The following is a 27230-nucleotide window of genomic DNA, read 5'->3' on the forward strand; positions in this document are numbered from 1 at the left end:
CCACAGCCCCCTTGAAGCAGCAGATTCTGTGACTGGAGGAGGGGCTGAGGCCCCCCCAAGACCAGAGTCTGGTTGGGGGGATGGCCCTCAAATGCAGTACAGCCTGGACCCCAGCCTGCCTTAAGAAATCACTTAAAGATTTTGTGACCAGTTTCTGCTCTTAGGAAGGTCCTCCCTGTACTGCCATACCTGCCTTCCCCTGGTCATGGGTCCTCCCTGGACCTCCATTCTTACCTTCTCCTGGTCATGGGTCAGAGGCAAAATGCTTGTGACCTCTGCCCTCCCAGGTGAGGACGTAAAAGGATCGTGCCTGTGGATATCTCACGGGGCAGAGCAGGCACGCCTGGTGTGTCCCAGGCAGGTTTTGGGGATGGTATGTGAAGAGCAAGACTTGCAGATCGAGGGCTGGGTTTCTGGCCCTGTTCCAGGGTGACATGGAGTCCAATGGGAAGTACATCACCAAGTCTGGCACCCGCGTGAACTACCAGACGGGCCCCATTGTGTGGGGGGAGCCAGGGACCAATGGCCAGCACGCCTTCTACCAGCTCATCCACCAAGGTAGGGCCCATCTGGCCTGCGCAGAAGTGCTACTGGGGATGGGGAGGGCCTGACGGCAGAGCCCCCTCCATCAGATGAGGGTTCCCCTGGAGACCATATGGGTGGCTCCCATGGCGGGGGTAGGTACCTGAGTGAGCGCCGTACCCTTCACAGGTACCAAGATGATACCCTGCGACTTCCTCATCCCGGTCCAGAGCCAGCACCCCATAAGGAACGGTTTGCATCACAAGGTAAAAACACTCTTCCTGACCCTTTTCAGGTGTCTTAGATTCACATCACACCCAGATCTCTTAAGACTGCTGCGTTAGTCAGCAGCGACTAGTTTTCTGTTCCTGTCACCACAAGCTTAGTGGCTTAAAAGCAACACTCATTTATTGTCTTGGTTTCTTTGGGCCCCAGTCCATCACGCTTGCTGGGTCTCTGCTCAGGGTCTCAGGCTGAAGTCAGGGTGTCCACGGGGCTATGTTCCTTTTTGGAGGCTCTCGGGGGCAGCCTTTTCATCATTCATTCAGATTGTTTGCAGAATCCATTTCCCTATCAGTTCATTCGCTGAGTCGTGTCCGATTCTTTGTGACCTCCATGGACTGTAGCACACCAGGCTTCCCTATCCCTCAACAACTCCCGGAGCTTGCTCAAACTCTAGTCCATCAAGTCGGTAATGCCATCCAACCATCTCATCCTGTCATCCCCTTCTCCTGCGTTCAGTCTTTCCCAGCATCAGGGTCTTTTCCAAGAAGTCAGTTCTTCGCATCAGGTCACCAAAGTATGAGTTTCAGCTTCAGCATCAGTCCTTCCGATGAATATTCAGGATTTATTTCCTTTAAGATTGACTGGTTTGATCTTGCAGTCCAAGGGACTCTCAAGAGTTTTCTCTAACACCACAGTTCAAAAGCATCAGTTCTTCAGTGCTCAGCTTTCTTTATAGTCCAACTCTCACATCCATACATGACTACTGGAAAAACCATAGCTTTGACTAGATGGAGTTTTGTCAACAAAGTAATGTCTCTGCTTTTTAATATGCTCTCTAGGTCGGTCATAGCTTTTCTTCCAAGGAGCAAGCGTCTACATTTCATGGCTGCAGTCAACATCTGCAGTGATTGTGGAGCCCCCCAAAATAAAATTCTCACTGTTTCCACGGTTTCCCCATCTATTTGCCATGAAGTGACAGGACCAGATGCCATGATCTTTGTTTTTGGAATGTTGAGTTTTACCATTTCCCTATGGTTGTAGGACCAAGGTCCGGTTTCTTTGTTGACGGCTGGGAGCCATGCTCAACTTCTAGAAACCCTTTTGGCTCTTGGTCTCAGAACCAGCAGGGGTGGGCTGAGTCCCTCTGATGCTTCAATTCTGTCCTGCCTCTTCAGTTGCATGTCAGAGGATGACTCACTTGCCTTCCCCTTCTGTTATTTTTAAGGGCCATGTGATTACATTGGGCCCACCCAGATAATCTCCTTATCTTAAGGTCTGTAACCTTAGCTCCAAATCCCTCTCTCTACCAAATCCCTTTTGCCATGCTGTGTACACAGGCATTAACAGCAGGGGACAAAGATCAGGGATTTAAGATCTTGTCTGCCATGACAGCAAGGGGAAAACCACCCCACTCCAGACAAGGGTCCTTGAAGAGGACTGCTCCTGCCTTATCTCGGGTGTGCAGAGTAGCACAGGTTACTGTGGGCACAAGCTTTGGATTTGGTGTCCTGGGTTTGAATTCTGATTCTTCCCCTCTGTCCCTCTGGCTGGGATTCAGTGCTGTTGACTTGAAGAAACTGAGGCTCAGCTAGAAAAGAGAGATGATGCCTCTGCCCGTCATGGTCTTAAAAGATAGACATGAAGGGTACTTATTGTCATTAGCTAGTTTCTGGTGTCCTTGGATGTGCTCTGTTGTCCCCGCTAGTTCCAAATAAGCTCTAGAGTCGGAGGCAATCGGGCTAACCCCAACTGTTGAGACTAACCCCGACTGGGCAGTGCCAGGCAGTCTCATCTGTCTGCCTGAAGCTCACACGTGCTTCACGATGGTACTTGATGTCTCTCTCATCAGATCCTCCTGGCCAACTTCTTGGCCCAGACTGAGGCCCTGATGAGGGGGAAGTCGACAGAGGAGGCCCGGAAGGAGCTACAGGCTGCTGGAAGGAGTCCAGAGGACTTTGAGAAGCTGTTGCCTCACAAGGTCAGTGCTTCTCTTGGAGTGGGCTTTGGGGTGGCATCCTGGAGTTGGAAGGATAAAGTCGTGTGGCCGTGGCCGGGGAGCACTGTCCTGTCCTGCACAGTAGGGGGCGCTGTCCTCACGGACCTGCCCACCCCAGCCTTGGGCAGGGTGTGCTTCCCTTCTGAAGAGCTGGGGACCATGACTAACTGGGGGACATTCGTGGGTGTTTTCTGAAGGTCTTTGAAGGAAATCGCCCGACCAACTCTATAGTGTTCACCAAACTCACGCCATTCATTCTTGGAGCCTTGATTGGTGAGTAAGCGGGGACGGTCTCAGCTTGGGGTAGGTCTGAGTGGGCTGGGGGAACCCTAACGTGCTTCCCTTAACATGTACCCCCTTCCACAGCCATGTATGAGCACAAGATCTTCGTTCAGGGCATCATCTGGGACATCAACAGCTTTGACCAGTGGGGGTGAGTTGCTGGCTCAAGGGGAGGGTAGGGAATGCCTACCAAAGATTAGTTGGCTTGTGGATTTCCCTAGTAATGCTGGAAGCCTCCTCATACCCTTCTTTCTCCTCTCCCTGGCAGAGTGGAGCTGGGAAAGCAGCTGGCTAAGAAAATTGAACCTGAGCTTGACGGGAGCAGCCCAGTGACTTCTCACGATTCTTCCACCAATGGGCTGATCAACTTCATCAAGCAGGAGCGAGAGGCCAGAAGCTAATAAACTCGTGCCCAGCAGCAGTCCCTGTTGTGACTGGTCCTTCTTGTCTGCCTGCCCAGAGTCTGCACTGCACGGTCCTGCCCAGAGCACCCTCTGGTTTTGGGCTTGGACCATGAGCCCTTTGAGGGAAGCTGGTCTGGAATTGCCACCCCTGCCCTCTCAGTGTCCACACCCTCTCTGTTCTACAGTTGGCTGAAGTGTTTCAGTGCAACTGATTTTTCTCATCTATGTTTATTGTTCATGTACCAGGAAGAAAAATAAAGATGTCACAAGGGAGGTCATGGGCTTAGCCTCTTTGTCGTGAGATGGGCTCTCTGCAGAAGTCAAGGTGCCCAGTAGGAAGAGTGGTTGCCTTGACTGAGGCTTGACTGTAATTGGTGAGCAGATCCACACTGGAAGATGGTTCCTTGAGAAGAGAGTGGGTGCAGCGGAGCACTGTCCATGTCTCGAGGGCAGCTTGGCCTCTGCAGCTGGATCTCTCCTCTGTCTTCTTACACTGCTCAGGGTGAGGCTTACAGTATTTGCTGAACGGTTTTTAAAACCACAGTGAGATTTTGTCTCTTTTGGGTGGATTCCTGGCCCAGATCAAGAGTGACTGCTAACTCCTGGCCAGGTGCTCAAGTAATTCTTTCCTTTGATAAGGTAGACATTGAAAAAAAAGGAATTTTGAACAAACTGCTCTTTTATCTTCTATTTAAGGTACTTCTATTCAAGATTAAATAATACTTCTGGCCAACTTAGCTGAAAAGGAATTTCATTTAAAGAATTGATGGGACTTTCCATGTTGTCCAGTGGTTAAAAATCTGCCTGCCAATGCAGGGGACATGGGTTCAGTCCCTGGTCTAGGAAGATTCCACATGCCACGGGGCAACTAAGCCCATGCACCACAACTACTGAGTCTAAACTCTAGAGCCCAGGAGCCACAACTACTGAGCCTGAGCGCCCTAGAGCCTGTGCCCAACAGCAGAAACCACCTCAATAAGAAGCCCGTGCATCACTAAAGAGTAGCCCCAGCTCACTGCAACTGGAGAAAGACTTGGAGTGGCAACGAAGATCCAGCAGAGCCAAAAATGAAGTGAAGTAAAGTGCAAGTCGCTCAGTCATGTCCGACTCTTTGTGACCCCATGGACTATACAGTCCATGGAATTCTCCAGGCCAGAATACTGGAGTGAGTAACCTTTCCCTTCTCCAGGGGATCTTTCCAACCCAGGGATTGAACCCAGGTGCCTGCATTGCAGGCAGATTCTTCACCAGCTGAGCCACAAGGGAAGCCCAAAATAAATTAGCCAAAAATAAGTTAAGGTTTTTAAAAAAATGATGAGCAGAACCAATGGGCAGGCTAGAGGCTGAGCTTTCCAGATGTACACCCTAGACTATGACACAGAATGATCTCAACCAGGAAAACTACTGCCCCTCATAAGGCCCTGCTGCCCTCGACCCTGTCATCAGGGTGGCCTTGACCCCATCTTCTGGGCTGCCTGGATTTGAGTTGTCCTGTGAAGAGCTGACTCATTGGAAAAGACTGATGCTGGGAGGAATTGGGGGCAGGAGGAGAAGGGGATGACAGAGGATGAGATGGCTGGATGACATTACCGACTCGATGGACGTGAGTTTGAGTGAACTCTGGGAGTTGGTGATGGACAGGGAGGCCTGGCGTGCTGCAATTCATGGGGTCGTAAAGAGTCGGACACGACTGAGTGACTGAACTGAACTGGCTTGGTCATATTCCTTCCTCCAAATAGGGAGAAGTCAGGACAAACTGCACCCATGGAAGGAAGGAATACCCTGATTGTAGAGTGACCATGTAGGTGCAAATGTCCACCTAAAATAATAGAAATTGTCACCACTTCTCATCTTCCTAGTGGTGAAATGAGATTCTTTTTTTATTCCCAGAGTGAATGTCCACTTCTCTCCCCACTTTTGCAGAAGTGATAGAGGCTCTTCAACACTCAAGCTCTGTTGAAACCCCTGCTAACCCACCTCCTTTCTTAATACAGCTGATGAAAAGTGAGCTATAGTCCCAGCAAAGGCACTTCCTCTGTTACAAAAGAGCAAGCACACACAAAAAACTTGCAGAGAGGAAAATTCTGGTGGCAGACTGTCTCAGGCCGACTTGGTTTCACACAAAGGATCTTGTAGCAGTGAGACCCCTGAGTTCTAGGCCAGCTGCTGTCTCGTGTCAGGAGGAAGAGGACCTGGAAAACACCAGTTGGCCACATGTCCCTTGGCCCTACCTGGTTTTGCTCATCACTGCCACTGTAATCTCTTACAGCGTCCACTCTGTGGCTGCCAGTTGTTGCGAGTCTTGAATAGTATATGAGTTCTCCAGAGGAGCAGAACCAATAGGATGTGTCTGTATATTTCTATATAGGTGAACAAGGAGATTTCTTATGGGAGGAGGCTTACATGATTATGGAGGCTGAGAAATCCCACAATATGCTGTCTACAAGCTGGAGACTCAGGAAAGCCAGGGGCATAATTCAGTTTGACCCTGAAGGCATGAAAACGAAGAGGCCACTGATGTTAAGGTCCAGAGTCTGAAGGCTTGAGAGCCAGGAGCTCTGATGTGCAAGGGCAGAAGAAGACGGTTGTCCTGGCTCAAGAAGGAGAGAAAATTCATCTTTTCTCCTTCGTTTTGCTCTCTTTGAGCTCCCAGTAGACTGGAGAATGCCCACTCACATTATAGAGGGCAGATCTTTATTCAGTCTACCAATTCAAGTGCTGTTCTCTTCTGAAGCACCCTCACAGACAGAGAAAATATGTTTTTACCAGCTATCTGGACATTCTTTAGCCCGGTTAAGTTGACATGTAAAATTAACCATCACAAACAGCTCTTTGGGTGAGAATGAAACAGTGTTCAACATCTTCATTCTGTATTTCCTCAAATACCAACTGTATCATCATTTGATGATTGCTGTGAGTTTGTCAGGAGGCCCAAACCCTACAAAATCATGAATTAAGTCAGACGCTTCCAAGTCTCACACATGCAAGGACTCTTCCCAAGGACTTCACAATAATGCCAGTGTCAGATTGCTTTTAAGCTGCTTCTGGAATTCTGGAATGCAGTAGTAATTCACATATTAAAAATTCCTCTTAAGTAATAAGCCTTCATGCTGTGATCACACGTTGATGGAGAGGCTGTAATAGGTAGTGTTATGATATAATCAGATGACATTGGAGAGAGCTCAGTAACTGGCAACCATCAATTTGATGACAAAAGTTTACCTTTTCCTGACTGTGGCCTTTTGCTGGAGGAGATCTTGCTATGTTAGCAAGAATAAGAAGACTTAAAAAAATTTTTTTTGGGGGGGCATGTGGATCTTAGTTCCCTGACCAGGGACTGGACTCGTGCCTCCTGCAGTGGAAGCACAGAGTCTTAAACACTGGACCACCACAGAAATCCCCAGGAAGAATTTTGAAGTTTGTTTCTTATTGCAGTAATTTAGAAATGTATCCTGGGAAACATTTAGCTAAAATAACAAGTATCTACCAAGTCATCCAACCATTTTGGATAGACATGATGAGAACAGCAAGACTGGACTTCATAGTACCTGTAAAGCCATCAGATTGGCGGTAATAAACCAGGAGTAAACCAGGTTTCAGCTCCAAGTCCTTGCTGGGGCTGGAGTCAAACAAAAGGAGGCACCTGTGTCTTTTTTATTTTTTTACACACCACAGTACAAAGCCTGAAATAGTACTTCTGCAACATGCTTTTTTTAAGTCCAATTTATTGAGGTGTAATTTACATATAGTAAAATTCATCTTTGGTGTACAGTTCTGACAATTCTATCCAGTCATGTAGCCAGCACAAGTGAGATCTATAGCATTTTCATCACCCCAAGTTCTGGCATCCTTTTGTGGTCAATCTCTGCCCCCTAAACCCAGACTCTCTGGCAAGCATCGATTTGACTACAAAGGTACCTTTTCCAGAATGTGGCCTTTTGTATCTAGCTTCTTTCACTTAGCACTACCTTTTTAAAATTCCCCTGGGTGTGCTACAGGCATCTTAAAATTTTTATTACGGAAAAACTCGAACATATAAAATTCAAATAGCATAACAGACCACCCTGTGCCTCACACCAAACTCGAACAACTATCAATCCAGGGCCAATTTTATTTCATCTACGGACCCCTCCCATCACGTACCAACCCTCAGATACATCATTTCATCTACAGTATAGGCATTTCAATGTGTCTAAAAAATGTGGGCTTCCCTGGTGGCTCAGATGACAAAGAATCTGCCTGCAATGCAGGAGACCGGGCTTTGATCCCTGGGTCAGGAAGATCCCCTGGAGAAGGAAATGGCAACCCATTGCAATATTCTTGCCTGGAGTGTTCCATGGACAGAGGAGCCTGGTGGGCTACAGTTCATGGGTCGCAAAGAGACACGACTGAACGACTAATACTTTATACATTTTTTCTCTAAAAATTTAGGACCCTCTTTTTTTATTTTTTCCGGGGGTGGGGTGGGGTGGGGGGTTGTTTAGGAGAGTGCTATTCCCCTCCAATTTTTTGGGGGGGCTGCCCCTTGGGCAAGTGGAATCTACCAGGGATCGAACCCCGCCCACTACATTGGAAGCTCGGAGTCAGAGCCACCGGACCGCCAGGGAAGTCCCCCCTGATTTTAGATAAAACTTCTCGGCAAGATACCTCACAGTAGATGGTACCTACTTCCTTTAGCGGCGCATTACCAGGGGAAAAAAAAACATCTGGAATCCAGGATATTAAATTTCAGTTCAGTCGCTCAGTCGTATCCGACTCTTTGCGACCCCATGAATCGCAGCACGCCAGGCCTCCCTGTCCATCACCAACTCCCAGAGTTCACTCAAACTCACGTCCATCGAGTCGGTGATGCCATCCAGCCATCTCATCCTCTGTCATCCCCTTCTCCTCCTGCCCCCAATTCCTCCCAGTATCAGTCTTTTCCAATGAGTCAACTCTTCGCATGAGGTGCCAAAGTATTGGAGTTTCAGTTTTAGCATCATTCCTTCCAAAGAACACCCAGGACCGATTTCCTTGCAGTCCAAGGGACTCTCAAAGAGTCTTCTCCAGCATCAATTCAAAAGCATCAATTCTTCGGCGCTCACAGTCCAACTCTCACATCCATACATGACCACTGGAAAAACCATAGCCTTGACTAGACGAACCTTTGTTGGCAGAATAATGTCTCTACTTTTGAATATGCTATCTAGGTTGGTCATATTAGAACTCCCAAATTACATCTCCCAGAAGGTCTAGGAGGGGCGGGGCTGTCCCACAGGCGTCAGCGAAGCGCATGCGCAGAGAGGCTCACCCTCTCGGCTGCCGTAGCCCGCCTCTTCACTTGTTCTCCCGGTCGTCATGGCGGCTGTTCGGAAACCCGTGCTGCTCGGGCTTCGAGATGCTGCAGTGCACGGCCGTCCCACGGGGCCGAGCGCCTGGACCGCAAGCAAGCTGGGCGGCGTTCCGGTGAGGTGGGGCGCGGGAGCCGGGGTCGGCTGGAGCTGGTGTTGGGCTACGGGGTGAGGGAGTGGGCGAGGTCCCTGGACAAAGTCAGGGTCTGAGCGCCTTCCTTGTCCTCAGGACGCCCTGCCCGCCGTGGCAGCTCCGAGGCCGGTGTGTGAACTGTGCCGGCAACCGCTTGCCCTCGTGGTGCAGGTGTACTGCCCGCTGGAAGGCTCTCCTTTTCATCGACTCCTGCACGTGTTCGCTTGCCCTCGCCCTGAGTGCGGTAGCGGCGGGGCGCGCAGGTAGGCGGGGAAGTAGCTGAGCTGCCCACAGGATTTATGTCGAGTGGGCGGGAGCGGCGGCCGCGCCAGCTGCACCGGGAGGGGACTGGCCAGCCCTCCGGCAGTTGGCGATGCAGTCCTCACCGCGGTTTTTCTTTACTATGAAGTTGGAAGGTGTTCCGCTCCCAGTGCCTGCAGATGAGAGAGAAAGAGACTCAGGACGCTCAGGTAACGCAGTTGTGACTATCATATTGTTGTTTAGTCGCTAAATCGTGTCTCTTTGCGACCCCATGGACTGCCTGCAAAGATAGGACTGCAGAACAAAATCCAGCTTTTCTTTCCCAATAAATGTTGCTTTATATATTCACTGAGTTCTTAATGTGTGCGAAGCATTGTGCTAGCAATAATAGGAATAAAAAGGTGGTGTTTGCCTATATTTCTTGGGGTTCAATTGCAGATAATAGAAAAGCGTTTTGACTTTTTATAGCTGAGACTGATTTAAAGTTAAGTTTTTCCTTATCTTACTAGATAGGCTGGAGGAAATTACTCCAGGAGTGACCAGCAGAACTACACCTCAGAACTGTCCTGTCAGGGAGCTGCCATGACACCCCTCATGCAGTCTGGAAGCCCAGATGTATTCTGATGAAGTTGCCCTTGTCAGAACTGTTGACTCCAGAGCCTTGCTCTGTCTCCATCTACATACCAGCTGCCTTTTGCTTCATGGTCACTCTTTCTACTTCATTCTGTCAAGTTTGTCTCTCTAGTGTTCCTTATGAGCGGACCCCCTGACCATATCTAGAACCCTAGCTGCTTAGGAGTCTGGGAAATGTAGTTCTTTCTTACCAGCTTCTGTAGTATATGAAGCACAACTGAAGGCGGTGTTGAAGAAACCACCATAGTATATCTGCCACAGTGCCCCTGAAAAGGAAACACAACATTCCTCACCTCCAACATGCTTTTGAGTAAACCATGAGGTGCTGGAGTGGGAGGGGCAGATGTAAGGTTCCTTCAGGAAGGTGAAGGATTAGGTGGCTCAGGAAGCCAAGGGAACAGTGTGCTTGAACCTCATTCGCTGGGTATTTTTCCAGAAACAGGAAAATGGCCTCACAGCTGAGGATTGGTGTGAAGGTGCAGATGACTGGGGAAGTGACAGTGAGGAAGCGTCTCCACTGCAGCCTGTCTCGGAGTTTGGAAATGATTTGAGCAATGCCAGGGACAGAGACTGGACCTCCCAGCTCCAGGACCTCCGCTTGCAGGATACTGTCCCAGGTGTTGCTCCTCCTGCACCTCCTGGGGGAGGGCCGGCCTTGCCTCCTGCGGTGCCGCAGTTCCTGCCCTATTACATCTGTGTCGTCGATGAGGATGACTACACGGACTTCATCAGTCTGGACCATGCTCAGAGCCTTCTGAGGGAGTATCAGCAGAGAGAAGGAGTTGATATGGAACAGCTGCTTTCCCAAAGGTGAGTGTGTGTGCTGTTGAGTTTGAGAGGTGGTTTGATCAGGAGGCTTCCAGAGTTGGTACTCTTTGGTTTTATCCTCAAAACTGGGGATACTTTTTCAGGCAGAACTTTTTCAGGTCTGACACACCTACAGGCGTGTTGGTGTTTGAAAATACTCCATAATGGAGAAAGACATGACAAGAGCCGGTGGGTATATGACTTTTATTTGTTTATTTATTTGTTTATTTTTGGCTGCCCTGAGTCTTTGTTGCTGTACACAGGCTTTCTCTAGTTGCGACGAGTCGGGGCTACTCTCTATTTGTAATGTGCAGGCTTCTCATTGCAGTGGCTTCTCTTATTGCAGAGCTGGGACTCTAGAGTCTGGGCTCAGTAGTTGTGGTGCATGGGCTTAGTTGTCATGAGATATGGGGGAATCTTCCTGGACCATGGATTGAACCAGCATCCCCTGCACTGCAGGGCGGATTCTTAACCACGGGATCACCAGGGAAGCCCCATGATGACTTTTTACATTGCAAATAATTATCCAGTGTTGAAAATGGCTAAGAAGCAGGGCTTGGGAGAAAGTTGGGCAGGGGGTTACTGTTATTCGTTATAAAGTGTTAAACTTATGATTTTTAAGTTATGTATGTATATTTTACTGTGGTAAAGTTTTTAAAATTGTGTACTCTGTTTCTTTTTTAAAAACTTATTTATTTATTTAGGCCGCCCAGAGCAGCTTGTGGGATTTTAGTTCTGCAACCAGGGATTCAATCTGGGCCCTCAGCAGTGAGAATGTGGAGTCCTAACTAGTGGACTACCCGGAAATTCCCTGTGTACTCTTCTAAATACAGTAATTCTCTGAATGTAGACATACAAAAGTGTTTTCTGCTTTTCTTTTTAGTCTGTCTAGTGATGGTGATGAAAAATATGAGAAGACTGTAATTAAAAGTGGAGATAAGATGTTTTACAAATTCATGAAGAGAATTGCTGCTTGTCAGGAGCAGATTTTAAGGTAAATGCACATTTCCTTTTATTGTTTTTCTTGGTGATGCAAAAGTAATGTGTGTTAGTTAGGAAAACACAGAAAAACAGAACAAGAAAACCAAAATCTACAATATTCCCCAAACCAAGAAGCTAAGATTTTAGTGTATTAAGTTTAGTTATTTTTTACATATCTGGATGTATATGTGTAAGTAGGTATTGTGTGTATTCTTTTATTGTTGTGAATTGGGGTCATGGAATATAGCTATTCTCTTTTCGTAAACATTCATTGGTATTGAGGGTTTCCCTATGTATTAAAAATTCTTCCAAGTGATTTTCTTCTGTTTTATTTTATTTTTTGCCTCCCTCCCCGCCCCCCTCTTCTGTTTTAAATTTAAATTTAAAACACATTTTTAAGACTCAAAAACATAGAAGTATGTGCATATATGTATAAATATAACGGAATAATTCCTTTCCTACTATTCATATCTATCAGGTCATCACTGTTGGTAGTTCCTGTGTGTGCTTATGTAATTTCTTTATGCATGTCAAAGCAAATGTCACATGTTACTTTCCTTTTTTTTTTTTTAATCACAAGAAAGCATTCAAGAAACATTCTGTTTCCTGCTTTTTCAACTGTGCTATTATCTATTATTGTATCTTCTCAGAACATTAAGAACTATATTAAAAAAAAAAAGTTACTGTAGTCCCATGTCCATTTTACTTGTTGATGGACTTTTAGTGAGCAAGTATTTCTCTAGGATGCATTTCCTGAAGTGGCATAGTTAAGCAGAAGGGTTTATGCAATTGTGGTTTTAATTGCTAGCACCCAGTTTTCTCCCATTGGACTTTTAATTCCTGCTGGCAATATATGATCTTTAATTCCTACTGGCAACCTATAAGTGCCTGTTTTCCGGTGGCCTTGCCAGCAGGGTGAGGTTCATGCTTTTGTATTTCTGTCAATTCACGGTGAAAAAGGGCATCTTGGTATAATATTACCTGATTTTTTTCTTATGAATATCTTCTTCTGTGTTGTGGAATTACTTCTGTTGGGTGGGCCAAAAGTTTGTTCAGGTTTTTCTATAAGATCTTACAGAAACCTTTTTGGCCTCCCTATTGTCTATTCATAACCTTTACCCATTTTTCCATAAGTTCTTGTTCCTTTTGATTTTTAGGAACTTTTTATATATTAGAGAGATTATGATGATTAATTTTATATGATTAAAATCATCATGATTTATTTTCTGGGCCTGTTTGTTTTTTGACTTTGCTTGTGGCAGTATTGTTGGGTGTTTGATTGTTTCCATCTGGATTGTTTCAGTTTTGCATAGTTTAGTGCTGCAGTATGCATGCTGTTTACAACTCCTGGAATGTCGTAGTGATTTCTGTCTAAGCTAGTTCTAGGAGCGAAATTGAGGATTGAAATTTTGAAGTTTAAAGGTTCTTGATACATATTGTTCGACTGTAGTTTTTACTCCAGAGTACAAAGTCAGATTTTACTTTTGATTCTTGGCATCCTAATTTTATTGATGATAATTCACTTTATTTCTCCTTACTTTAATTAGGCGTGACAACTAGAGATGCTGTGTTGAAAACATGCCCAAATTATGAAACCTTCAAGCCCCTCAGTAGTGACAGTAATTCTTAGTTGGAGACCACCCTTTGGGAGGGGCCTCTTCACTGATGAGACTCAATGCTCACACTGATCCTCTCCTCCTCCAGGGCTGAGTTATTGTGTGCTGGGCTTGGAGTTGGTTCAATAACAACCGCTCTTGGTGCTGGCCACAAAAGTACCTGGTCTGGTCAGAGGAGACAGGACACTATATGCTATGATAGGTGCCCAACGGAGATGTGAACAAGTGTGCCAGCAACCCAGAGGAGGGACCAGGGGCCTTTGCCTGTTTCATCAGGAAAGGCACCATGCGGGAGACACACTTGGAGCCCCTAGCCCATACCCTGTAGGATAAAGGCCAAGGATGCTTTGTGTCACAGAAGTAACTGATGAAGGAAAAAGATAGCCAAGTGCATCATGGCGGGATAGGGGCAAGCCAGTGGGCTGGACACCATGGTGTCTGAAGTGAGAACAGCTTGGTTCTTGCCTCCCACAGCTCCAAACCTTGACCTCCTTTAGGACACACACCCTTGTTGTCCTCCTTGACAGACTGGGTACTCCCCAGACTTGGTGTCTAGAACTGGCATGGATTAGGTATGTTTTCAATCCATTTCTTACTAAAGAATTTGTATTTTATTCTGTAGCCAGTGGATGCCAGGGGAGTGATATGATCACTCGAGATTCAAGGAATCCAGGTGAGAGATGGTATAAGGTTTTGGATCAAGGCAGAGGATGTGGGAAACAGGGAATGAGTTTGGGAGATGTTTGTATAATGGCAGTTCTTGGTGACCCTTGGATATGAGAGTAAAAGATTGGAAGGCAACAAAGTGGTTTTGAGCTTCTGGCTTGTGAAATTGGATGAGTGTTGATGCAGTGCTGGAGATGGGGATTTCGGAGGGTGTTATTTGGGGGGTGGAGTCTTGCTTGTTCTTAGACTACAGAGTGTGTCTTTGTCAGTTTGATTTACATCTTTGAAACTAAATCTTTGTTATAGTAGTTTTGGTTTTATTTCCCTTGCACATTCTACTTTACAAGTTTCTTATACCGAAGCCATAATACTTTGTAATAAGTAACAACTGCCCAGAGGATATTGAATAAGAGGTCTTGGAAGTTCAGGGCCTGGGTTTTCCATTTCTAGTTGAAGGTCCATGGGCAATTCACTTAACCTTTCTTATCCTCAGTGCCTCGTCTCCAAAATGAGGATGATAATACAACTACCTATTTCTTAGGATCCCTCTGGGAACTAAATGAGGTGATGATGAAAATACTCTGTACAACATCCATAAATACTGACTGTTGTTTGAAACCCACTATGCTATTTTGGGGAAGCAGAGATCTATAAGGATCTCTTAATAGTATTGGTGTACTTATGTATTCATGATCTTTGGCAGTGAGGACAGTATGTTATTCTCATGCAAAGCATAGTACCTACATATAGTAGGTATTTGTGATACCGGTACATTTTCAAACATGGTAGGGATGAAAAGAACCTTGGTTTTGGTCTTAGAAGACTTGGCCTTGGGGCAGATGACTATTTACTCTTCTGTAAAATGGGCCTAATGCCTACTTTGTAGGATGTTTGGAAGGATTCAGTGAGCACGTTCATTCATTCAGCTAATATTTACAGAGTCTACGCCAGATGTTAGGTGCTGTTATAGATGCTGCAGGTACAACAGAAAATGACACAAAGTCCTTGTTTTTATAGATTTTACCTTCTAGTGAGAGAGTTTAAAAATAAAAAGATACATTGTGTGATTTCCACAAGTGATAAATGAGGAAAATAAAACATAACTATTCTAAATAGGATGTCACAGAGGCTCTCAGAGGAAATGACATATCCAGCAGGTTATAGTATATAAAAATGACAACACAGGGAAAACGTGGAAAAATGGGTCTAGATACAGTGGTCAGAGTAAAATCACGTGGTCTCTCTATCCTAATACCTGGTTACAGTGAATATAAAAAGTAAAAATCAACCAAAATTAAGGTAGAAAAAAACAAACTTTAAAAAGAAAATCCCTTCCATCTGCATTGAAATAAGGAAAGAAACTTAATACCATAAAACTCAAAGTGGCAATCCAGGATGTGATATCACTAAAAGTCTAATACAGTTCTGGGTGCCTCACATGTATTTATTTATATAGTTAACTTTCTTTTCACAGAGGAAGGTACATTTCTGTACCTTCAGTGTGAGTTCTAGCCATTCAACCTCCTTCTCTCACTTCTTGAAGATACACTGATAAGTCCACAGCATCCTGAGAATTGTGGTAATAATGTTGAATCCGGAAAGAAGCAAACAGGAGAAGAATCTGTATCTTCTGCTGTAGGGCTTTTGGCCACACAACTGGGTGTGGTGCGGGTGAAGATACAGGGAATTAGGAATTGCCTCTCAGAAGCAAAAGTTGGGTTCCATGATACGATACAGAAATGATAAAGAAGTCAAGGGCAATTTCTTGCCCATTAGAGTGGGATCCCCCAACATGTAAGACATTTTACACTATCTCAGTAAAAAGGAAGCCCAGGTGTTCTAGTAGATTGCACTGAGTCTTACAGAACTCTACCCCCACCCCGATTCACCTACAGAAGAGTACAAGAAATGAAAAATGTGTTTGGAGAAGGGGAAAAGAACAGACCTCTGATGTGAGATTGACAGGAAGTCAGTAAGAAAACCCACACATTGTTTTGGAGCAAACTGGTGGTCTAAACAGAGTTGCCCTCTTGAGGCCTGAACTAGCTGAAAAGTGGCAGGCCACCCATGTAATCATACTGTTGGTAGTAAAATTAGAGAAATGAATAGTGCATACAAAAATGCGCCAAGAACCATATCTGGAAGAAAAGATAATCTGAGGAACACATAATTCCCAGCAGAGTTTTCAAGATACAGATGAACTTTGTAAGACAATGTGTTCAGTAAAACCAAGAGCTCAAAGTTGAGAAAATAAGATGCCAAGGGAAGTTGAATTGCTAAAGAAATCAAGCCACACATTGCATATCTAATAAATTTAGAAGTAGTCGACTTGGCTGAAAATCAAAGTACTGATGTGAAGAGAGTTTCAAAAATCTCATGAATGCTAAACAAAAAGACAAAGTAATTAGAAGGTGCTATCTTGGAAGGTCGGAGAAGGCAATGGCACCCCGCTCCAGTACTCTTGCCTGGAAAATCCCATGGACGGAGGACCCTGGTGGGCCGCGGTCCATGGGGTCGCTAAGAGTGGGACACAACTGAGCGACTTCACTTTCACTTTGCACTTTCATGCATTGGAGAAGGAAATGGCAACCCACTCCAGTGTTCTTGCCTGGAGAATCCCAGGGACGGGGGAGCCTGGTGGGCTGCTGTCTATGGGGTCGCACAGAGTCGGACACGACTGAAGCGACTTAGCAGCAGCAGCAGCATCTTGGAAGGTGGATAAATATAATTGCTATAAAGATAACAGGTGTCCAAAGAAGAGAACTCAACAAATGGATCCAAAACAATACTCAAAGATAAAATAGGATATTTTCTCCAAAATGAAATAAGAACTAAATCTGCGGATATTAAAGTACATTGATGACAAGAGTGATTGAAGTGAGAGACTTAATCTGGTGGTGGTTTTAAAAATATTGTCCATCAGGGTCCTATTGTATGGCACAGGGAACTGTAATCAGTATCCTGTGATAAACCATAATGGAAAAGAAAGAAAAAGAGTCACTTTGCTGTATAGCAGAAGTTAAACACACATTGTAAATCAACTATACTTCAATGAAATTTTTAAAAGCATAAAGTGTGTCTGAAAAGTTCATCATTTTGGCTATGGCTCTCCATGTATTTATTTTCTTTATGGGTTAGTTTTTTCTGCTTCTTTGCATATCTAGTAACTTAAAAAAATATTTACTGGAAACTGTATGTTGGAGGAAAATAGATACTGAAGTTGATACTCATCCCTTAGGGGTGCACACCCCTTCTTCTGTAAGGCCAGAACTGTGGGGAGCTGAGTCTCAATCTGCAATTGAGCAGAGTCTGGGCTTTGTTGCAGTTTTAGTTAAATTTAGTTCAATATTAGCTTTAGTGCCTTCATCTAGACTTTAAATCAAGCATTGATAAGAATTCAGATGTCTTGCTATCATTTCCAGCCTTGCAGCTAGTTTTCTGGGCCTTTGGATTTTCTTTGCTGTCCGGTTTTGCTCCGGATATTCTCCAAGAAAGAAACAAAATCGATTAAGTGTAGTCTTGGATGTTAACATGTGACTTGTATGTGGCCCTAATTCAGCGTTCTTTTTCTCCTTATTCTAGGTACTCCTGGAGTGGAGAACCACTTTTTTTGACCTGCCCTGCATCAGAAGTCACTGAACTCCCAGCCTGCAGCTACTGTGGAGCCCGAAGGATATTTGAGTTTCAGCTTATGCCAGCACTGGTCAGCATGCTCAGAAGTGCTAATTTAGGTAAAGGGCCCTTTATTTATTTGAGTTTGTGGGTTTCTGGCACTAATTTGGGATTAGTTTTTAAAATGAAAACCTAGTGTTTCATCTTTGTTTCCTTATAAAATATAAGCATTACAGAAAATTTGGGAACTTAGAATAATTTTTAGGAGACATATTTGTTGCTTCCGTTCGGGGCTAGTATAAATAAAGTTGCTTTGAACATTTGTGTACAGGCCTCTGTATGGACATAGGCTTTTGGATTAAGTATCTAGGAGAAAAGCAGTTGAATCGTGCAGTAGGTGTGTGTTTGACTTTTTAAGACACTGCCACCTTGTTTTCTAAAGAGCCTGTGCCACTTACATCACAACTGACAGTACATGAGAGTTGCACCTCCTTGGCAATACTTGACACGGTCTGTCTTGTTCATTTCAGTCTCATGAGTGTGTAGCGACATCGCATGGTTTTCATTTGCGTTTCTCTAATAACTAATGATTTTGAGCATCATTTTCATGTGCTGATTTATCACTTTATATTTTCTCTGGTGAAGTGTCTGTTCTAATCATTTTCTCTTTCTAAAATTTGGGTAGTTTGTCTTCTTATTGAATTCTGAGAGTTTTGTATGTATTCTGGATACAAGTCCTTCATCTGGTATATAATGTACAAATATTTTCTCTAAGTCTAGCTTGCCAATTTTTATTTTTGGGTTTTTTTTCTTTTTTTTTTTTTAGTGTAGACTTTATTCTTTAGAAGCTTTCAATTTACAGAGAAATTGCGAAATAAGGACCTAGAATTCCCATATACCTCACGTCCAGTTTCCCCTTTATTAAAATAAATTTATACTAATACAGTACTTTTGTTATAATTAATGAGTCAATATTAATACATTATTAACTAAAGTCCATAGTTTATTTAGATTTCCTTAGTTTTTACCTAATATCCAAGAGCCCATCCAGGATATCACTTAGTGTGTCTCTTGCCTGTGATGAAAATTCAGACTTCCTCATTTTTCTTAAGCAAGATTTTTTTAAAAGAAATATTTATTTATTTATTTGGCTGCACCAGGTCTTTGTTGCAGCATGTGGGATTTTTAGCTGTAGAATGTGGGATCTAGTTCCCTGACCAGGGATCAGACCTGACCCCCTACATTGTGAGTGTGGAGTCTTAGCCACTGGACCACCAGAGACATCCCAGGACTGCCTCGTTTTTGATGACTTTGACAATTTGTGGGAGTACTGGTCACTTATTTTGTAAGATGCCCCTCTTTTGGATTCATCTAATTTTTTTTCTCATAATTAGAATGAGACTACAGATTATTGAGAAGAAAATCATGGGGTGTGGGGTAAAGTGCCATTTTCTTCCTGTCACTCATCTTATCAAGGGTGCCTCTTTAAACATTGATTGTTGATGTTGGCTGGTATTTTAGGTTTGTCCACTTGAAAACAGTGCCTTTTTCTCCCCCTTCCATAAAGTACTGACTTGTCTTTTTATTCTCTAAACTGTCCTTTTAAAAACAGTTTTTAATTTTGAAGCACAATTTATTAATCTTTTCTTATATGAATTATGTTTGTGATATCTTGTCTAAGAAATGATTGCTCAGCCCAAGGACACAAGTTTTGTTTCTAGTTTTACATTTAGATTTATGTCCATTTTGAGTTAAATTTTATATATGGTATAAGGTATGGTTCAAGTTCCTTCTTTTCCATGTGAATATCCAGTTGTTTCAGCACCACTTATTGATAAGACTCTTCTTCTCTGCTCAAGTATCTTTTACCTTTGTTGAATATTGGTTGTCCATATATGTGTTAATTTGTTTCTGTACTCTTTATTCTGCATTCTGTTCCATTAATCTGTTTTTCTGTTTTGACACCACTGCCACACTATCTTGACCACTGTAGCTTTGTAAGATTTGTTGTTGTTGTTTAGTCACTACGTCATGTTTGACCCTTTGCGACCCCATGGACTGCAGCATGACAGGCTCCCATGTTCTTCACTGTCTCCCAGAGTTTGCTCAGATTCATGTCCATTGAATCCATGATGTTATCTAACCATCTCATCCTCTGCCGCTCCCTTCTCCTTTTGCCTTCAGTCTTTCCCAGCATCAGGGTCTTTTCCAGTGAGTCAGTTTTTCTTATCACGTGGCCAAAATATTGGATTTGTAACTTGGTTGTATCAGTCTTTCAGCTTTATTCTTCCTTTTCAAAAATATTTTGACTCTTCCAGATCATTTGCATTTCTGTGGGGTTTTTTAAAATTGCATTTTATTTCTTAATTCTTTAACTGAGCTGTCCGATAAGTTAGCCATTCTATATGTGCATGCTCAGTCACTCAGTCATGTCTGACTGTTTGCGACCCCATGGATTGCAGCCTGCCAGGCTCCTGTGTCCTTGGGATTCTGCAGCCAAGAATACTGGAGTGGGTTGCTATTTCCCCAACTTCTTAAAAAAGTAAAAGACTTTCTGGGATTTTGTTTGGTATTGCGTTGGTTCTCTGGATCAGATCGAGGAGAATTGACATCTTAATAATGTTGAGTCTTCCAGTCCATGTAACTAGTATATCTCTCCATTTATTTAGGTTCTCTTTAATTTCTTGCAATAGAGTCTTATACTTTTCAGTGTAGAGTCTTGCATATCTTTTTTCAGTTTTGTGTCTATGTGTTAAATGTTTTTTTATGCTATGATAAATGGCATTAAAAAAATTTCAGTTTCTGATGTTTGCTGCTAGTATTAATATGTTTAAATATAACTGATTTTTTGAAAAATGTATTATAAAATACACGTACTTAAAAATTGACCATTTTAGCCATTTCTTTAAGTGTATAATTTAGTGATATTAAATATATTCACAGTGTTATGTAACTGTCACCACTATTTTATTCCCAGAACTTTTTTGTTATCCCAAACAAAAAGATCAGTCTGTACTCATTAACTACTCTGCCCCTCCCGTAAAAGAATGAGCCCCACCCCCCACCCCAGCTCATTTTCTCTTCCCCTAGTTGCTGGTAACCTCTATTCTGTCCATTTCTGTCTCTTTGAATTTGCCTATTCTAGACACCTGACATAAGTGGAATCATATGATATTTGTCCTTTTGTGTCTGGCTCATTTCATTTATCATAATATCTTCAGGGCTCATGTTGTAGCATGTATCAAAATTTCTTTCCTTTTTATAGTTCATTCATGATATACAGAGTTCACTGTATAGTACAGATTTTTTAAATTCTTTAACTTGGTGGTGGGGCTTTCCATCTTTTGGCTACTATGAGTAATGCTGCTGGTAACATTGGATACAGATACATTTGAGTCACTGTTTTTAGTGTTTTTGGGTATATCCTCTGAATGGCATCCCTGGGTCTTAATTTCTTTATTTTTTTGGCTGCACTGTGCAGCATGTGGGATCTTAGTTCCCCGCCCAGGGATGGAACCTATGCCCCTTGCAGCGGAAACATGGAATCCTGACCACTGGACTACCAGGGAAGTCCCCAACCATGTCATCTTAAGAGCTGTAAACACATATGTTGAAAACAAAGACAAATCAGTGACCTAATTGTTTACCTTAAGGAACTAGAAAAAGAAGACCAACCAACCAAAACTCACAGAAGAAAGGAAAGAATAAAGGCTAGGGCAGAGCCTTTAAGGATAATATAAAAACAACAGAAAACTGTTCAGAACCAAGTTTTTTGCTGTGGATTCGTTAGGATTTTCTACATATAATATCAGATCATCTGTATTTCCTAATATATATTTTATGGGGCTTCCCAGGTGGCGCTAATGGTTAAGAACCCACCTGCCAATGCAGGAGACCTAGAGACTTGGGTTCAGTCCCTGGGTTGAGAAGATCCCCTGGAGGAGGGCATGGCAACCCACTCCAGTATCCTTGCTTAGTTGCAAAGAGTCGTACACCACTGAGATGACTTAGAGCTTCATATATATATATATATATATATATATATATATATATATATATATATATGTACATGTATGTACATATATATACACACATATATATTGCTGTTTGCTAAATATAAGTATTTTACATGGACTAGGGACTGATTACATTTGATCTTTATAACCACTGAGTATTCATATGTGTATTTAAAGTACTTTTTAGAACAGACATGAAAATACTGAATTCACAAAACATGTTTATCCATTGTACAGTATTTTAAAAGTTATTGTGGTTTAATTTTAGGAGCAGAAATTTTCTCTGTTAAGATTATAAGCTAACCAAGGCACACATTTGGCAAAATCATACACAGTTGAGGAATAATGGCTTCTACCTCTTTGCACAGCTGCCATAGTCACTCATGTATAATGAGTGAGTCACTCATGATGATGGGCTTTCTTATGTCAACATTATCTTTTTCCAGTTTATCAATAATTACCTAAGATGCATCATGTACATTTTTTCTTTTATTTCAATATAATCAGTAAATCTTTCCTCTGTGGTGATGAACGTGTTCTTAACACGAACACGCTTTGTCATGTGACATCACTGTCACATGGGCTACTTCTTGTACACCATCAAAAGCAAGGAAAATTGTTTGCTTTTTATATTCCCAACTTAAATTTATATTTCAATTTAACCTGATTTCTCAGGACCATTTTACATATTCTTTGAATTGCATTAAACCCATAAGAAAGTGAAACTGAAAGTCGCTCAGTCGTGTCCGACTCTTTGCAACCCCAGGGACTATACAGTCCTTGAAATTCTCCAGGCCAGAACATTGGAGTGGGTAGCCCTTACCTTCTCCAGGGGATCTTCTCAACCCAGGAATTGAACTCAGGTCTCCTGCATTGCAGGCGGATTCTTTACCAGCTGAGCTACCAGGGAAGCCCTAAAAACACACAGGAAGAGATCACTGTTTATCTTTATCTACATCACTAGCTATATGGACATTATAATAACATGTAAGTTTTACTTCATTGAAAAGCATTTCAGGGTTTGATCTTAGTATAATTTTTCAAAGGGGTAACTTATTTCTAGGACAAAATATAGCAACAGCTAAAATAATTTGGGAGACTACTATTTCAGTTTCTTTAAATTTGTTACTTTCGGGGGCTTCCCTCCTGGTCCATTGGTTAAAACTCCCCACTTCCATTGCAGGGAGTGCAAGTTCAGTCCTTAGTTTAGGAAGTTCCACTAGTCGTGAGGTGCCACCAAAAAAAAAGAAAAGAAAAATCATCACTTTCTAGTAACTATCCTAGGAACTGATGAGTTCTACATATGTTTTAAACAATTCTTATTTGAAAACATCAAGATGAAAAACTGAATGTTTGTGGTCAGATTCTGTTATCATCATTCTAATAAGAATATTTGAGTTGCAGATAATTTGATTTTGTTCTGTTAGTGTGGAAATGTAAGTACAGAGACAAAAACAAGCATTCTTGGAAAAAAGATCAGATCAATAGAGATAATTTTACTTCCTCCTTTCTGATTTGGATGCCTTTTATTTCTTTTTCTTGTCCCATCGCTTTGTATAGAACTTCTTCATTGAATATAAGTTGCAAAAGTGGGGATCCTTGTCTTGTTCGTGGTCTTAGGGGTATAGCTTTTAGTTTTTCACCATTGAGTATTATGTTAACTGTGAGTTTTTCATGTATATGGCCTTTTTCAGTTTGAGGAATTTACCTTCTATTCCTCATTTACTGAGTGATTTTTATCACTACAGGGTTTTGAATTTTATCAAATGCTTTTTTCTGCATCAATTGAGATATCATGTAATTCTATTGATTCTATTAATGTGGCATATTACACTGATTTTGGTATGTTTAAACATCTTTTCATTCTTGGGATAAATCTCATTGACTCATAGGATATAGACCTTTTTATAAGGTCCCCTTTTTTGGTTTGTTTTTATGAGTTTAGTATCTTCTTTCATATCTTTGGGATGTGTTCTATTTTTTTTAAATTTTTACTTGTTTCCTGCATTTTCTATTTCCTGCAGTTTACCTTTTTTTCTCTGCTTGTTTTGATCCCTGAGTTTTCTATTGAAGATTTTCTGTAAATATCTGGTAAACCTTGGAAATCACCATTATTTGCCCATGTGTAGGATCATTCCAGTCATCATTCTTGACATAAATGCAGACAGAAAGTTAAAATAGATGTATGACTAGAAATTTTTTTTCTAAAAAGGAAAAGATTTAGTAATACTAAAGTACTAGAATAAATTCATGAAAATTTAACATAAGAAAAATTAAGTGTAAGTGAAGGAGCCGCTGGACTTTTTAGGTAATGGGTTCTTTATTAAAAGAGGCCCTAGTTTCTAAAAGATCTTCTGAAATTAAGAAAATTATATTCATTTCATATTTCCATTTTAAATAGTTTGTATTTGACCCTTTAATAGGTAAGGAAATGTTTACCCTACTCCATCTCCACATATTTTAGTATCAGTTTTGCTTTATTAAAGTTATCAGTCTGTATTTTGGAAACATAATTCTCATAGCTGTTTAGCCTGTGAATTCTTTATGCTGTTCTCTCCTAGTTGGATTCCACCATGTAATTGCCTCAAAGAGGGCTTGCAGGTGTGAGTCCTAACTAGTCTGCCTTTCTAGTTGAAGGACAACTTATATGTAAAGTTATTAAGCCCCACTTTCTTTCTTCAAAACTTGGTCAACCCCATGCTGTCACCTTCTAATAGTGAGGGCCCCACCAGCCCTTTTATCTGGTACCTCCTGTCATCTCCCATGGCTGGGCCCCACTGGAAGTACATTTTTCTGAAAATCCCTGAGATCTTTCACGATCATATAGATATCTTTTGGCATTGAATGTTGCTTTGTGGAAGTCTAAGGGTGGACTGATGCCCCTCCACCCTTTGTAACTAACACTGACACCATAGAACTTTCTTTATCCATGAAGTCCAGTCAGTGAACTAACAGGTCTTACAGTCCCATTGTTCTGTAATTCTTATTTACTTATTTTAGCTGCACTAGGTCTTAGGTATGGCATGAGAGATCTTCGATTTTTGTTGTGGCATGCAGGACCATTAGCTGCATCATGAGAACTTTTAGTTGAGGCATGTGGGATCTAGTTCCCTGACCAGGGATTGAACCCTGGCCTCCTGTTGAGAGGGCAGAGTCTTAGCCACTGAACCACGAGGGAAGTCCCTTGCAGTTTTGTTTATCATGGGATCGGATGGGTCTTCGGACCTGCATATTTAGTTTTTCTTGTTTTCTTTCTTTCTTTTTAAGTTGGCCATGCCGTGCGGCTTGCAGGATCTCAGTTCCCCAGCCAGGGGTTGAACCCACACCCTCGGCAGTGAAAGTGAGGAGTTCTAACCACCAGCCTACCAGAGAATTCCCCTGAATGTCTTTTCTGTTGAGTTTGTAGCTTTTCTGTAGAAGCAACACCAGTTGGTTGGGTCACCTTTCTCTTCTCAACTCCATGATAACATCTTTTCTCTTTCCCTCTGCATTCATTGAACTTCTTGGAAGCCTTTCCTTTCTACCTGTAACTAGATTTCACCTGTCTTTTCTGTTTCTTGTGGTTGCTGATGTTTTTTCATTACATATATAACGGGACTGTTTTGATCTCCATATGCCTCTTTCTCCTCCCTACCCTTCAGTCCCCACTGTGGGAGGTCTCTGGGTTCATGTATAATACTCAGCTATTTCATATTTTATTCTGATTCTTTGCATCTCCTCCTTTCCTCTCCTGGTGGTTACTATTACTGAGGCTGTGGCCTTCTCATGCCCTCTACAAACTGCCTGTTACGCATTTTAGTTGGGAATTTTCTCAAATTCACCAGGTTATTTCTTCAAAATCAGCTCTATTTTACCCTTTTTTGGGACTGTCCATTATTTGGGATAATGGACTTTCTTTCCATTATCACCACCTACATTTAATATATATATTTATTTATATATTTATTTATTTGGCTGCTCCAGGTCTTAGTTGCAGCATGAAGAATCTTCTATCTTTGTTGTGGTATGCAGCATGCTATCTCTTTAGTTGTAACATGTGGGATCTAGTTCCCCAACCAGAAATCGAACCCAGGCCCTCTGCACTGGGAGCACGGAGTCTTAGCACTGGACCACCAGGGAAGGCCCAACTGCCTACATTTTTTTTTTTTTTTTGGCTTTGCTGGGTCTTTGTCACTGCATGGGCTTTTCTCTAGTTGTGCCAAGTGGGGGCTCCTCTCTATTTGCAGTATACAGGGCTTCTTTGGCAGTGGCTTCTCCAGTTGCGCAGCATGGGCTCTAGGGTGCTTGGGCGTCAGGAGCTGCAGCACGTGGGCTTCAGTAGCTGTGGCTCCCACACTCTAGAGCACAGGCTTAGTTGCCTCACCAGCTTAGTTGCTCTGCAGCATGTGGGATCTTCCTGACCTGGGGATTGAACCCATGTCCCCTGCATTGGCAGGCAGATTCGTTACCACTGAGCCACCAGGGAGGCCCTGCCTACATTTTTCCTTTGCTGCTCCAAACCAGTTGCTCAACTCATCCTGTTGACTCCTGTTTTCCTATTCTGATATCAACAGGCTTTCTTATTACTCACGTTCTCTTGATGCCATTTTTCCTGGCTCCATCCATTGATACATTTCTATAAATTCTTATCTATTTTCTGCTCTTTGCCTGTATCCTTTCTTGGACGTAGTGTTCTGTTAGTATGACATTTTAAAATGATCTTCAACGTCAAATAGTCTGGATTTGGCCACACCACGCAGGATGCAAGATCTTAGTTCCTCGACCAGGGATTGAACCTGTGCCCCCTGCAGTGGAAGCACAGAGTTTTAACCACTGGACCACCTGGGAAGTACCATATTTTTAAAGTATATTTTGCTTATCTGTTTTTTTTTTTTTTTTAATCAGCAGTCACTTTCTATAGGAATACTGTGACTGTATTGTGACTGAGTGCTAATGAGCACTGTTTTTGCCTTAAGTAATTATTTTTTCAGCTTGTAAGGTAAAACCACTGCCTGTGGCAACATCAGTTATCCTGATATTGAGCAATCCTTCTCCTTCCTATTAGCGTCTTCTGCTTAACCTTTCTGCTTTACAGATAACACTCAAGATGTGCCAGGCTCTGTTGCAAGTATCTTGTATGTACTAGCTTATTTACTCCACACAGCAATCTTATCATCATGATAAATACATAATAATATCATAGAGGTGAAATCACTAGGTGGTAGAGCTGGGTTTGAACCCAAGCAGTCTTGTTCCAGTGTCTGGGCTATATTCACTAAGCAAACTGAATATTGAGTGTATCTCCTAACACTTTCTCTTTATTGGAATCCTGATTATGTTGTATTTTTCAGATCTTTCTGTGGAATTCGGAACCATTCTAATTTACACATGTGAGAAGAGTTGCTGGCCTCAAAATGATCAGGCGCCCATGGAAGAGTTTTGTATTATCCAAGAGGACCCAGATGAATTATTATTTAAGTAGTGCATTTCCTTTTATTTATATAAATTAAACTTTAATGTTTAAATTGTCTTTTTACCTCATTTTGACTCAGAGTTTATTAGCTCTTGTTTCTGTTTGCTTTTTGGCACCTGTGATGGGTCTGGAGCCAGGATTTAGAACCTCTCGTTTATGGGCTGGTTAGCCCTTCAGGGTCAGTGGCCTGCATCCACAGAGGCAGCTCAGAACGTGGCTCCTCTGAAGCCCACGGGCAGGTGATCTTATGGAAGACCCTGACGGGTTCTTGGAGGGAGAGGCAGCTGTAGCGCT

The 27230-nt window shown here is 42.6% G+C and overlaps 2 protein-coding genes across 2 annotated transcripts in view; both read left to right on the forward strand.

Moving 5' to 3' along the window:
• The window catches only part of GPI (glucose-6-phosphate isomerase), a 28103-nt gene extending 24401 nt beyond the window's left edge, over positions 1-3702 (forward strand). The window contains exons 13-18 of the mRNA XM_061387935.1: positions 429-558; positions 712-788; positions 2597-2725; positions 2941-3016; positions 3110-3176; positions 3294-3702. Of these exons, the coding sequence (XP_061243919.1) occupies positions 429-558; positions 712-788; positions 2597-2725; positions 2941-3016; positions 3110-3176; positions 3294-3426 (612 nt within the window). The 3' untranslated portion in view covers positions 3427-3702. The remainder of the gene's footprint in view (positions 1-428; positions 559-711; positions 789-2596; positions 2726-2940; positions 3017-3109; positions 3177-3293) is intronic.
• A 4209-nt stretch (positions 3703-7911) lies between these two features.
• PDCD2L (programmed cell death 2 like) lies at positions 7912-27004 on the forward strand. Its single transcript, XM_061387936.1, has 7 exons — positions 7912-8874; positions 8989-9155; positions 9302-9362; positions 10223-10596; positions 11477-11587; positions 17439-17587; positions 26815-27004. Exons 1-7 carry the CDS (start codon positions 8767-8769, stop codon positions 26943-26945), a joined length of 1101 nt encoding a protein of 366 aa, XP_061243920.1. The 5' UTR covers positions 7912-8766; the 3' UTR covers positions 26946-27004.
• Positions 27005-27230: the final 226 nt, after the last annotated feature.

The sequence above is a fragment of the Bos javanicus genome, chromosome 18 (assembly GCF_032452875.1).
Source record: "Bos javanicus breed banteng chromosome 18, ARS-OSU_banteng_1.0, whole genome shotgun sequence".
NCBI classification, from domain to species: Eukaryota; Metazoa; Chordata; class Mammalia; order Artiodactyla; family Bovidae; genus Bos; species Bos javanicus.

Excerpts from the sequence above, each read along its gene's own strand:
- PDCD2L (XM_061387936.1), top strand. The coding sequence starts at position 8,767 with ATGGCGGCTGTTCGGAAACCCGTGCTGCTCGGGCTTCGAGATGCTGCA. Across the intron at positions 9,156-9,301 it reads GGTAGCGGCGGGGCGCGCAG|TTGGAAGGTGTTCCGCTCCC; the intron begins GTAGGCGGGGAA and ends TTTACTATGAAG. Across the intron at positions 9,363-10,222 it reads AAGAGACTCAGGACGCTCAG|AAACAGGAAAATGGCCTCAC; the intron begins GTAACGCAGTTG and ends GTATTTTTCCAG.